Below are 14,419 nucleotides of genomic sequence, written 5' to 3'. Positions count from 1 at the left end.
GATATGTTTTCAAAAATATTTGTTTGCTGCCCAATGTCATTTTTCTTTCCTATCTACAGTCCCATGGCTTTTGCTCACACCTATGTAGGAACGCCTTACTACGTATCTCCAGAAATTTGGGAGAATAAGCCTTACAATAACAAAAGGTACAAACTTAATTGCTAAAGAGATGACAGATTGATAAAGGATGCTGTGTGGAGGGCATGTCACACTCCCAGCACCGGGATAGATTTTGATTTTTAAATTCCAGCTGTTAACCAGCAACAGATAGGGGCAAGTAACCAGATTAATTCATTTAATTTCATAAAGTTTGCTATTGACAAGTATTATACTCACTGGGGTTTTTGCTTTTGTACTCGTTAGCTGCAGTTTTAGGCACAACACTTCAATGGATGGAATACCATGGGATATGTAAGCACAGAAACTGAAACTCCAGTCACTACTTTTTTCAATGCATGGGGTTATACAGCAAAAAACTGGATTCTCTTTAACAATTAGAAACATAATTCTGGAAATGGGTTTGCATTGGGTTATTACACTTGTTGTTAACCTTGGGGACATGGGCTCAAATTTATTGTTAGTTTTGGGAGATAGTAGGGAAATGGGAATGTGTAAAACCAGCCTGAAAGTGTGGCCTAGATTCAGCTCAGGCAAGGTATATCTTCCAATGCTAAAATTACTATTTCTATTTTTGTTTCTATGCAACCGCCATTAATTTGCTACTCATTAAAAGTGATATTGTTATGCAAGATGTTTGCATCTTGTGGAATGAAAACTGACTATCTTTGTTTCGTTATTGAGGCAGTATTCTGCTTATCCAGTTGAGATAACTGGATTAAGTCACTGTCTTCCACTGTGTCACATCCATACAAGGAGTCTTGGTGATGAGATGATTAGCCAGTGGCTCTTGCTGGAAAATGCACGTGTGGATGATGGTTAAGAACAGGCTTGTCCTTGACTGAGATTCTCCATACAAACAAAGAGCCTAACAACACTCCCTATTTAGGCCTCTTTTTGATCGAGGTGCTGGATGATTGCTGGTACCTCTGTGAATGTACTCCAGCAAGAATCAGCAGCTTCAGGGAAGAAAATGAGGCAAGGTATTTAGACGGTGCACACGCTCACTCACAGCACCTTTCTTATGGCAGCAACTGTGAGGAAGATATATTTATGTCGACAAGAGTGTACCACTCAACCAGTAAAGATAGAAACAAGCATTGTTGTCTACTTTCTATTTTTTTTTAATTTGTTTGCAATTCATTTACAGTAGAATTTGCAACCGAATAACACCAAATCTACCATTTGTACCTTTTCAGTGATATTTGGGCCTTGGGATGTGTCTTGTACGAGCTCTGCACGCTACGGCATCCTGTAAGTTTGTTTTTTTTTACAGAATTTGGCACTGTCCTCTGCAACAACAACAGTTTATATAGCACCCTTAATGTAATGAAACATCCCAAGGTAAATTTTAAGGAATTTCTTAAAAGAGGAAGGCAAAGTAGAGAGGCAGAGAGCTTGCGGCCCAGGCAATTGAAGGCATGGCCACCAATGGAGGTGCAGTTAAAATTGGGGTTACCCAAGAGACCAGAATTAGAGGAGCACACATACCTTGGAGTTGTGGGGCTGGGGGAGATTACAGAGATAGGGAGGGATGAGGCCATGGAGGGAATTGAAAACAAGGATGAGAATTTTAAAATCAAGATGTTGCTTGATGGGTGGGCCAATGCAGGTCAGTGAGCACAGGGTTGAGAGGGGAACAGGACTTGTGCAAGTTAAAACAGGGGCAGCGGAGATTTGGATGAATTTGGTAAATTTACAGAGAGTAAGATGTGGAAGAGCAGCCAGGAATGCGTTGAAATAGTCAAGTCTAGAGCTAACAAAGAAGTAAAACGAGGTTAGGGTAGCTGGTAGAGGTTTAAAAAAACCCAGAAACCTCTTCAAATTTAACTCTTGCAGGGATTGTCTTTGAATACAGAATCTCAGGAGATGGTTTACAATGTGGAGAGATCATGAGAGAAGTGCAGAAAAGATATATCATTCAGCCAAATAGCTATTGCATTTTTTAAAAAAAATCTTTTATCTATCACTGTGTCTCCTGCCAACACAAGATGGCAGTCTGCATATGCACAATCGTTCACGCATGCTCAGAAATCTATTGACATCATTCCACTGTGCCCAGTCTGCCAGTATCAGTCTACGCATGCACAATTAAGGGCCGCATGCGGTGGTGACATCAGAAGGATCGCACATGTGTGAATTTCAAAATTCAGCGGTTCCTGGGGAATGTGTCAGTTGGCACAGGGCACCCATAGGGAGTGTTAGGCTGTATTTATGGGGGTCCCCATCTGCTCCTTCTCACCCCCAACCCCTTCCTGGGTAAACACTCTTGGGGAATCCCCTGTCGATGCTTGCTATTGTAATGGCTATTGTAATGGCTAATGGCATACCGCCATATGCTTTCTCTATGCTTTTTGGGTGGCAGACAGAGTACAGTTTTCACGGTGAAACTCAATGATTTACTAACACTGCTTGTTCCACGGGCAACTCTGCAATTATTCCTTGCAAAAATGCACTTTTTTCAAGCGAACTGGCTGTATTAATTCTGGTTACAAGCAGCTGTGATTCATTCCAGCATGCTGGTAATTAAGATGGAGAGAGTGCAGTGTCTTTTCTTAAATATGTGTCTTTCCTTTGTGTATGTTTTAATTTAAACAACCCACAATGGATGAGTACAAAGTAATAAGGTTTCACATTTCTTTCTGAGTGCCTGGTAAAAGGGCGCCGCTGCCTAACTGTGATGATTTCAGCAGCGCCATCTTTGATCCTGGCCGCTGTCCATCAGGCGCTCCAAATGACATCACAGAGCAACACCGTCGAACTGCGCATGCACGGAGCATGCACGGCATTGGCAGGAAACAGGCCTTTATCTGTGCAGCATCTTATTCTGTCAAGCTGTCTTGGAACGCTCCATTGAATGAATTCCTCTAGAAGTTCAGTGCATGTCATGTTTTAGTGTTATGTTGTGAAACAGTAAATATCTCTTTTTTTATAGATTGTGAAAATAAATACTTTCAACTCTTCTATTTTGCCAGTTCCAGTCCAATAGTTGGAAGAGTCTCATCCTGAAAATCTGCAAAGGGTCCTACACTCCAATTCCAAGACACTACTCCTATGAACTTCAGTATATCATAAAACAAATGTTCAAAAGAAATCCAAAGGATCGTCCCTCTGTCAGTACTATTCTTGCTAGGAATTGCTTTGCGAAGCTTATTAGCAACTTTTTATCACCTGAGGTGAGAAGAAATCCATTGTGATTTATTCATGAAATATTCTTTTTAGACACTGACCTGTACGTCTCCAGCATTTGGGGATTTATTTACAATGCCTATCCTTTGCATTTTTTTTCCTTCTTATCTCATTAGCTCGTGCTTTTTTTATGTTCAACCTATTTTTCTAGATGGTAAAGAAGGAGTTTTGTGAAGTAAAAACCAAAAAGAAGAAAGCAGCACAAGATAAACCCAGGACAATGCAGAAAGGTATTAAAGAATTTCAGGGAATAGTCATTGGGAAGTTATGCTGCACAATATTCTACTAAACAAATTGTGAAATTAATCCATATACAAGTTTGCAAATTTCAATCCATTTCAGCCAGTGTACCAAGCAAATGTGAAGATATCTCCTCCAGGGCAGGTGGAAGTGAATATATGGTTTGTATGAACTCTTGGTAAATATGCTCTAATATTTAAATACTACAACATGCAAGGTACATATTGCATGTAAATGTTTGAACAGCAGACATTAGAACTTCATTGTGGCTGTGATTCCCACTTCTAAGTATTATGTGATCCCTGTTAGATAGTGTGGTTTTGTGTCAAGTCGGTGGGGGATTTATGCCCCCGTTTGAATAGCTCTTGATGTTCACTGTTTGGACCTGCACTTCAAGAATTACCATTTGGTTGAAGTACTGGAGGGACATTTTCAGCATTTGAGAAGAGATGTGGAGACATTTTGGGAGTAGGAAAAACTATGAAGAAGGAAAACTGCATTGTCTATGTATTGCATTAGTCTTTTGAGCTCCGTTGAGACCCTTAGTTGTATTAAAAAAAATTACTATAGCATAATCACTTGACTAACATAGACTATCATGCATCATGAGAAAATATAGGGCATTCTCGGATCAACTCCATTCTATATCATTGCTTAGATGTGCTTATTTTTCATATCACTATTATAAATCAGATTCCTCCAAATGGATTAACTTGTTTCATGCCATTATTATAAGCGTCATTATGATTTAGAAACATTAAACACTCATTGCTGCCCAGTTAATAAGGGTAAGACTGTACTTAATGAAGTCAGCAAGGTGGTTTCCTATGGAGAACATTTGTAGCAAACCAGACTACCCGCTATGTGTAATTTGGACTTGCCCAACGTTTGATTTACTTATCACTGAGTTTACTGGCATGGAGTGAGGGTAGGATTCACGCTAGTAAGTGGATAGTGGAGCTTTATTTTCTAATGTCACGACAAGCTCCACATTCTGCCATATGATTGCCAGACCAGGACAATGCTGCTGAAAAATCAGAAGAGGTGGGAAGAACTAGAGGTGATTTGTGTCTGTTGATTTTGGAATCTGTGCTGATACACTGTAAATTAGGTGCCAAATATGTACTGATACCCATATCTGTTTGGTACCCAATCTATAAAATACTCCAGTCCTTCAGTTCCATAGGAAGAATTGATTTCTTGTTTTTTTTAACTTGTGTTGGTGTTTTTGTTCATTTATTTCTTCCCTTTCCTTTTTTTGTGTGTGATGTGATATTACATTTTAAAGAAAACTACAGAGGCATCCGCAGATATTAGAAAGTGGAACCCAGCAGAAGGAGAAAGTATTGCCAAGGGCCTAGCTCAAAAAACATTGGAAGAAACAGCTTCTCAAATGGAAGGTAAAATAGCTCATTAAAGTGAAAGATCTGCTGCTATTTCCATTATGATATTTCCAAATGTGGCAAGTTGTCCTGGTTTGGCACCAGCAACATTCATGAACTAGAAAGCTTCTGCTGTTACTTCCCATCCTGATGCTAACTCTGACATGTATATGTTACATTATTTTGCTGTAATTCATAAACGTCTCTTCATAATTGAAAGTAGTTTACATGGTATACTTGGCCTTCTCCACTTTTACATCTTGGCATCCTTCCTTTCCTGTTGCTGATTTTACAGTTCTATTGTTGTGACTTTTATAATGCTGGAAATGTAATTCAATGAATTATTGTACATATTTGAATAGAGGCAAGCTGAACTGATTGTGTGTATGCAGGTTGCAAGTAAACAATTGTTCAGGATAGAATTAATAGTCACATGAAAAAATTTGGATTTATTCTGAAGAGTCAGCATGGATTTGTTAAAGGAAAATCGTTTCTAACTAATTTGCTGGAGTTTTTTGAAGAGGTAACATAGATGGTTGATGAGGGCAAGGCAGTGTGTACAGTTCTGGGTGCCACACTATAGGAAGGATGTGAACATTGGAGAGAGTGCAGAAGAGGTTTACGAGAATGGTTTCAGGGATGAAACACTTCAGTTATGAGGAGAGATTGGAGTAGTTGGGACTGTTTTCCTTGGAGAGGAGAAGGCTGAGAGGAGACGTAATAGAAGTTTTCAAAACAATGAGGGGCCTGGACAGAGTTGATAGGGAGAAACTGTTTCCGCTCGTAAACGGATCGAGAACCAGAGGGCACAGTTTTAAAGTGTTTTCCAAAGAAGCAAATGCGAGGTGAGAAAAAACTTTTTCACACAACGAGTAGTTAGTGTTTGGAATGCACTGCCTGGAAGTGTGGTGAAGCTAGGTTCAATTGAGGCATTCAAGAGGGAATCGGATGATTACCTAAATAGAAAATGTGCAGGCTAACAGGGAGAAGGCAGGAGATTGGTACTAAGTTAAAATGCTCAGAGAGCCGGTGCAGACATGATGGGCTGAATGGCCTCCTTCTACACCTTAACAATCCTGTGATTCTGTTGGTTACCACAAGGAGTATTTATGCAGTCCTTTCTCTCGAGTTTAAATGAAAAAGATTAGAATCCATGATAGAATAAAATTTACACAGTTTGTGTAATTAGCAAGCCTGATGAACTGCATTACCTTTTTTATGTTCTGTCCTTCTGTGTGTTCGCCAGTTACAATTTTATATCCGGTTTATTTATTTAATTACCAGTAACACCAAAAGGGGACCATGTGATAATCCAAAGTGGCAAAGCCTCCAACGTGCTCATTCGAAAGCAATGGAATGAATTTCCTCCAGATACAGTGTTAAACATACTTGAAAATGCAAAACTGACATCCAACATGGCTGTTGAGGATGTTAGCAGCGGTAACTTCCATTTTCCCTGTCTTCAAAATTTTGCAAAGTGTCTTTTTATTTTACAGGAAAGTTCTGATTTATTTGGTGATACTGACTTGTTGATATTTATTAGGTAATCATGTGACAGTTTATCGTAAAAATAATCCTCGAAAACAATGGAACCAACACCCACCTGAAACAGTACTGAATTTCTTAAAGAATATTAACTCGAATTTGGCTTTTAAGACCTACACAATAGATAAAGGAGGTAAGAATTTGGTTTAAAAAGCATTTTCAATTAACTACCTTAACTTCTCTTTGATTGGATGGCTGGTAAAATTATTGTTACGACAAACTTATTTATAAGTATATTAGAATCTTTGTAGTTTCTATGATTTTTCTGTTTTCCCAGTGGTCAATAAATCTGATTTGTGACTCCAGGTCAATATTTACATTCCTCTGAAAATCACCTGGTTATCTATTTCTGAAAATAGTACTAACGAACTTAATCTAATTTAAAAAGAAATATGATGTGGCACATTAATTGATTGTATAAAATGTGTTCTGGTAAATATTTAAATATTTGCAATGTATATATTAAATATTGTATGTTATATATTTGTATAAAATATAGCAGTTTTGTAAATTTGTACACCACTGCAAACCAAGGATATTTTATGTGTGAGATCATGATATAAAGATAAAACACGTGGATGGATCCACTTATATATTTCCTCCACCAGATGGAGCAAGCAGCTTTTAATAACAATACATTTTAAACGTGTCATCTCTCTATATAATTAAAATAATTTACAATACATCTGCAGAGCTCAGAATATCTTGTATGGCCTGACTTTAAGAGTCATTGAAAAGAAAATAGAGAAAAAAAAATTTCAAATCTTATTCACTGAAAAATAAACCATCATGCCACAAAACGAAATGAACATTCCTGAGTTGAGTCCCTGGCCATTATATAAATCTCCAAAAAAAAAACATTTCTAGCAAAATAAATAGAAAACAATTCTGGGGGGAAAAAAACCTACCTATCCCTCCTTTCAATATCTCCATCAATTTTTGTTAGTCTGAGCAGCTTTGCTCTCAGGTCCTCAGGCACGCCGTCCCATCTGCTTTTACCTCAAGCTTGGATGCATACCTGAGCCTTGTGTCACAACATTTACCTCTGCAGATGTACAACTCGAGTGTTTTGTGAGCCTCAATGTTGCTTATTTGCCCGCCTAGTAGAACAAACATGCATGTTTGTGATTATCCACTACCTGCTCGTCTTGTCTGTGCACAGGCGACCTCATGCGATGCTGCGTTTTATTAGCCACAGTGGCAGTCACTATCTTTTCCAGGCCCAGCACCAAAATGCACCACTGATGGTCACCTCTGCCACAATCAAAAAAATAAAGCAATGCAACAACAAATGGGGAGTCGATGGCGTGGTGGTATTGTCGCTGGACTAGTAATTCAGAGACCCAGGATAATGCTCTGGGGACCTGGGTTTGAATCCCACCACGGCAGATGGTGGAATTTGAATTCAGTAAAAATCTGGAATTAAAAGTCTAATAATGACCATTGTCTACTGTTGTTAAAAACCCATCCTCTCCTTTAGGGAGGGAAATCTGTCCTTACCTGGTCTGGCCTACACGTGAGTCAACTCAGTCATCACAAAAAAAAGGAATGGATTAAGATAATTTACAGTATATCTGAATTTAAGAGTCATTGCAAAGAAAATAGAAAAAAACATTTTCAAATCTTATTCACTGAAAAATAAACCCTAGGCGTGCTCAACCCTGTCGACCCTGCAAAGTCCTCCTTACTAACGTCTGGAGGCGAGTGCCAAAATTGGGAGGGCTGTCTCAGACTAGTCAAGCAACAACCTGACATAGTCATCCTCACGGAATCATACCTTACAGATAATGTCATCAGCATCCCTGGGTGTGTCTTGTCCCACCCAGCAGAGGTGGCGGCACAGTGGTATACAGTTGGGAGGGAGTTGTCCTGGGAGTCCTCAACGTTCACTCTGTAACCCATGAAGTCTCATGGCATCAGGTCAAACATGGGCAAGGAAACCTCCTGCTGATTAACACGTACAGCCCTCCCTCAGCTGATAAATCAGTGCTAATCCATGTTGAACATCACTTGGAGGAAGCATTGAGGGTGGCAAGGGTGCAGAATGTACTCTGGGTGGGGGACTTCAATGTCCATCACCATGAGTGGCTCGGTAGCACCACTAATGACCGAGCTAGCTGATTCCCGAATGACACAGCTGCTAGACTGGGTGTGCGCAGATGGTGAGGGAACCAACAAGAAGGAAAAACATACTTTACCTCATCCACACCAACCTGCCTGCCACAGATGCATCTGCCCATGACAGTATCGGTAGGAGTGACCACCGCGCAATCGTTGTAGAGATGAAGTCCCACCTTCGCATGGAGGATATCCTCCATTGTGTTGTGTGGTATTACCACCGTGCAGGTATTCCCACCATGTGCCTCATGGATGCCCAGTGAGCCATCAGCAGCAGCAGAATTGTATACAACCACAATCTGTAACCTCATGGCCTGGCGTATCCCCTGCTCAACCATTACCATCAAGCCAGGGGATCAACCCTGGTTCAATGAAGAGTGCAGGGGGGCATGCCAGGAGCAACACCAGGCATACCTAAAAATGAGTTGTCAACCTGGTGAAGCTATAACACAGGACTACTTGCGTGTCAAACAGCATAAACAGCAAGTGATAGACAGAGCTAAGCGATCCCACAGCCAACGGATTAGATCTAAGCACTGCAGTCCTGCCACATCCAGTCATGAATGGTGGTGAACAATTAAACAAGTCACTGGAGGAGGAGGCTCCACAAATATCCCCATCCTCAATGATGGAGGAGCCCTGCACATCAGTGCAAAAGATAAGGGTGAAGCATTTGCCACAGTCTTCAGCCAGAAGTGCCGAATGGACGATCCATCTTGGCCTCCTCCAGAGGTCCCCAGCATCACAGGTACCAGTCTTCAGCTGATTCAATTCATTCCATGTGATATCAAGAAATGGCTGAAGGCACTGGATACTGCAAAGGCTATGGGCCCTGACAACATTCCGGCTATAGTACTGAAGACCTGTGCTCCGGAATTTGCCGTGCCCCTAGGCAAACTGTTCCAGTACAGCTACAACACTGGCATCTACCTGGCTATGTGGAAAATTGCCCAGGTATGTCCTGTACAAAAAAAGCAGGACAAATCCAACTCAACCAATTACTAGGCCATGAATCTACTCTTGATCATCAGTAAAGTAATGGAAGGGGTCATCAATATTGCTATCAAGCAGCACTTGCTTGCAATAACCTGCTCACTGATGCCCAGTTTGGATTCCACCTGGGCTACTCAGCTCCTGACCTCATTGCAGCCTTGGTTCAAACATGGACAAAAGAGTTGAACTCCCGAGGTGAGATGAGAGTTGCCCTTGATATCAAGGCAGCATTTGACTGAGTGTGGCATCAAGGAGCCCTAGCAAAACTGGAGTCGATGGGAATCAGGGAGAAAACTCTCAGCTGGTTGGAGTCATACCTAGCACAAAGGAAAATGGCTGTGGTTGTCGGAGGTCAGTCATCTCAGCTCCAGAACATCACTGCAGGAGTTCCTCAGGTTAGTGTCCTAGGCCCAACCATCTTCAGCTGCTTCATCAATGACCTTCCTTCCATCATAAGGTCAGGAGTGGGGATGTTCGCTGATGATTGCACAATGTTCAGTACTATTTGTGACTCCTCAGATACTGAAGCAGCTCATGTCCTAGAGCAAGACCTGGACAATATCCAAGTTTGGGCTGACAAGTGACAAGTAACATTTGTGCCACGCAAGTGCCAGGCAATGACCATTTCCAAAAGAGAGAATCCAACCATCGCCCACTGATGTTCAATGGCATTACCATTACTGAATCCCCCACTATCAACATCCTGGGAGTTACCATTGACCAGAAACTGAACTGGACTAGCCATATAAATACTGTGGCTACAAGAGCAGGTCAGAGGCTAGGAATCCTGCGACGAGCAACTCACCTCCTCAATCCCCTGTCCACCATCTACAAGGCACAAGTCAAGGTGTAATGGAATACTCCCAACTTGCCTGGATAAGTGCAGCACCCACAACATTGAAGAAGCTTGACACCGTACAGGGCAAAGCAGCCCATTTGATTGGCACCACATCCACAAACATTCACTCCCTCCACCACTGACGCACAGTAGCAGCAGTGTGCACCATCTACAAGATGTACTGCAAGCATTCACCAAGGCTCCTTCGACAGCACCTTCCAAACCCATGACCTCTGCCACCTAGAAGGACAAGGGCAGCAGATAGATGGGAATACCACCTGGAAGTTCCCCTCCAAGTCACTCACCATCCTGACTTGGAAATATATCACTGTTCCTTCACTGTCGCTGGGTCAAAATCCTGGAACTCCCTAACAGCTCTGTGGATGTACCTACACCTCATGGACTGCAGCGGTTCAAGAAGGCAGCTCACCACCACCACCTCAAGGGCAGCTAAGGGTGGGTAATAAATGCTGGCCCAGCCAGCGAAGCCCACATCCCGTGAATGAATAAAAAAACTTTATATAGCGTCTCCAAAGTAATAAAACATTCCAAGGCACTTCACAGGAGCATTATATAAGAAGAAATGCTATGGAGCCACATAAGGTGATATTAGGTCAGAAGACCAAAAGTCTGGTTGAGCAGGTAGGTTTTAAAGGAGAGAAGCTAAGTGGAGAGGTGGTATTCCAGAAGGCTAGGCAACTAAAGGTGTGGCCACTAACATTGGAGCAATTAAATTGGGGTGTTTCAAGAGGCCAAGATTAGAGGAGCACAGTTATCTCAGAGAGTTGTAGGACTGGAGCAGATAAGGATGGGTGAGGTCAGGGAGGGTTTTGAAAACAAGGATGAGAACTTTAAAATCAAGACGTTTCATGACCGGAGTCAATGTAGGTCAACGAGAACAGGGTTGATAGGTGAACAGGACTCAGTGAGAGTTAAGACACAGGCAACAGAGTTTTGGATGACTCAAGTTTACAGAGGCTAAAATGTGGGTTACTAGCTAGGAGTGCATTGGAATGGTCAAATCTAAAGGTAACAAACATTACCAGTGTTGATTCCCCCAGCTTGATGGTAATGGCAGAGTGGGGGGTATGCTGGGCCCTGAGGTTACAGATTGTGGTTGTATACAGTTCTGCTGCTGCTGGTGGCCCACAGCACCTCATGGATGCTCAGTTTTGCAATGCTAGATCTGTTCAAAATCTAGCCCATTTAGCATGGTGGTAGTGCCACACAACACAATGGAGGATATCCTCAATGTGAAGATGGGTCTTCATCTCCACGTGGACTGTACGGTGGTCACTCCTACCAATACTGTCATGGACAGATACATCTGCAACAGGTAGATGGGTAAGGACAAGGCCAAATAGGTTTTTTCCTTTTGTTGGTTCCCTCACCACCAGCTGCAGACCCAGTCTAGCAACTATGTCCTTTAGGACTCAGCCAGCTCGGTCAGTAGTGGTGAGACTGAGCCATTCTTGGTGATGGGCATTGAAGTCCCCCACTCAGAGTACATTCTGTGCCCTTGCCACCCTCTGTGCTTCTTCCAATTGGTTTTCAGAATGGAGCAATACTGATTCATCAGCTGAGGGAGGGCAGTAGGTTGTAATCAGTAGGAGGTTTCCTTGCCCATGTTTGACTTGAAGCCATGAAACTTCACGGTGTCCTGGTCAATGTTGAGGACTCCCAGGGCAACTCCCTCCCAACTGTATATCACTGTGCTGCCACCTTGCTGGGTCTGTCCTGCCAATGGGACAGAACATACCCAGGCATGATGATGGTGGTAAAGGCAAAATATTGCGGATGCTGGAAACCTGAAACAAAAACAAAAAATGCTGGAAAAACTCAGCAGGTCTGACAGCATCTGTGGAGAGAAAGACCGAGTTAACGTTTCGAGTCCCTATGACTTTTCTTCTGAAGAAGAGTCATCCGGACTTGAAACATTAACGCTGTCTTTCTCTCCACAGATCCTGTCAGAGATGGTGATGGTGGTGCCTGGGACATTGTAAGGTATGATTTGCTGAGTATGATAATGTCAGGCTGTTGCTTGACTAGTCTGTGAGACAGCTATCCCAATTTTGGCACAAGCCCCCAGATGTTAGTAAGGAGAACCTTACAGGGTCGACAGGGCTGGGTTTGCCATTGTCACTTCCAGTGCCTAGGTCGGTGCTAGGTGGTCTGTCTGGTTTCATTCCTTGTAGATTTCTTGGCAGGTTGATACAACTGAGTGGTTTGCTAGGCCATTTCAGAGGGCATCTAAGAGTCAACCACATTATAGTGGGTGTGGAATCACATGTAAGCCAGACCAGGTAGGGATGGCAGATTTCCTTTCCTAAAGGGCGTGAATGAACCTGATTAGTTTTTATGATAATCGACAATGGTCACTATTACTGACACTAGCTTTTAATTCCAGATTTTATTAATTGAATTTAAATTCCACCAGCTACCATGGTGGGATTTGAACCCGTGTCCCCAGAGCATTAGCCTGGGCCTCTAGATTACTAGTTTACCACCTTGCCCCCAAAATGTCCCAGGGTTTAAAGAATTAAATTCTAAGGATAGCTAGCATAAACTTTGTTTGTAATTCCTTAAGTTTGAAAGGTTGAGGAATAGTCTAATTGAATTAATTAAATTGATTAAAAGGTTCAAAATGATAGATTCAGATGAACTATTTCAACTGGTGGTAGAACTCAGAACAAAGGGGAAAACCTCAATATTAGATTGTGGCTCTTTAGGGATGATGTGAAGAAGCCCTTCTTCACATTTAAGTATAGTGGAAATTAGAAACTCTCTCCCCTAAAAAGCTGCCAATTGAGATTTTCAAGACTAAGATCTATTTGATTTTTGCTAGATAAGAATATCAAGGGATATGGAACATGAAAATTTAGCTCGGGTACAGATCAGCCATGATCTAATTGAATGACGGGACAGGCTTGAGAGGCTGAATGTTCCTGTGTTTCCTATATATAAAAAAGGGAGAGAGATAAGGAACAAACGGGGCAAGAAAATGAGTAACAGACTGGAGCCTGGGATTCAAGAGACAGTTAGATAAGTGCAAAGATGCATTTACATTTTCTTATCATCTGTAAGCATTATAAGGAGAGATGAACTAGTTGTATTAAAATTAATTGGCTTACTTGCCCAATGGGTATTCTTCATATGCCAATTGTAAATTATTCATGTTGACAGACTGCATCTGTTTTCAGTTCTAATATCACTTGACTATATTTCCACATCATATCAAGATACACTGCAGAGCTCCAAAGATCGCTGTTATGCAATGTTTTTTTTCTGGCAAGCTAAACCTGTTCCACTGAAGCAAAAATTAAGGTGGATCGAATCAATTGATTCACTACTGTTGGACCTAATATACATTAACAAGTAACAACCACTTCATTTCACCACTGTAGCATTTCAACTGTTTTTTGAGTGTGTAGCATTCTATATAGCATACTGAATATGAACTTGTCAACATGTTCCAGAAGAACAACTTCTTTCCACAGCAAACCCATCAATAAGCATTTTATTTAGTCAGTATGGATCAGTAGTTTTTTTTTTAAACTTAAAATGTGGTTAAGATAGATTGGGGCAGAGTGTAGGAGCTATACTCGGCATATAGTCTGTATTGTACATAAGCCAGGTGCGCTTGTTGCTGGCACTATTGTTCTGTTCTCCAACACTCATATCAATCATCTTGAAGAGTGCCAAAATCTATTCAGAACATTTTTGAAAAAAAGAACAAAAGCAACAGTGCAGGCGGAATAAAAGGAAAATAAATGGTGATGTTGGAAATATGAAACATTAAAAAAACATTGTAAGTACAAAGTAGGTCAGGCGGGGAAAAGCCAAGTTAACATTATGGGTATAATCCTTCATCAAAATGTGGGTAAACTCTTTTACCAGTGAGTTTTCTATTCTTGTTTTATGCAACTTTAAGACCACCCTTCACATGCAATTTTTCAGAACTTGTGCTTGAGGTGTTGTGCACAGTTGTATGAATTAA

The 14,419-nt window shown here is 41.4% G+C and overlaps 1 protein-coding gene across 2 annotated transcripts in view; it reads left to right on the top strand.

Annotated features, from left to right (window-relative positions):
* The window catches only part of nek3 (NIMA related kinase 3), a 30,739-nt gene that overhangs the window by 13,029 nt on the left and 3,291 nt on the right, over positions 1–14,419 (top strand). For both annotated transcript variants that reach the window (XM_078545258.1, XM_078545257.1), the window contains exons 7-14: positions 60–146; positions 1,317–1,371; positions 3,093–3,293; positions 3,458–3,536; positions 3,649–3,707; positions 4,835–4,946; positions 6,213–6,368; positions 6,472–6,606. In XM_078545258.1, coding sequence (XP_078401384.1) covers positions 60–146; positions 1,317–1,371; positions 3,093–3,293; positions 3,458–3,536; positions 3,649–3,707; positions 4,835–4,946; positions 6,213–6,368; positions 6,472–6,606 — 884 coding nt within the window. The remainder of the gene's footprint in view (positions 1–59; positions 147–1,316; positions 1,372–3,092; positions 3,294–3,457; positions 3,537–3,648; positions 3,708–4,834; positions 4,947–6,212; positions 6,369–6,471; positions 6,607–14,419) is intronic.

This window comes from Cetorhinus maximus, chromosome 7, assembly GCF_964194155.1.
Source record: "Cetorhinus maximus chromosome 7, sCetMax3.hap1.1, whole genome shotgun sequence".
NCBI classification, from domain to species: Eukaryota; Metazoa; Chordata; class Chondrichthyes; order Lamniformes; family Cetorhinidae; genus Cetorhinus; species Cetorhinus maximus.
This window is presented reverse-complemented; position numbering and strand designations above follow the sequence as displayed.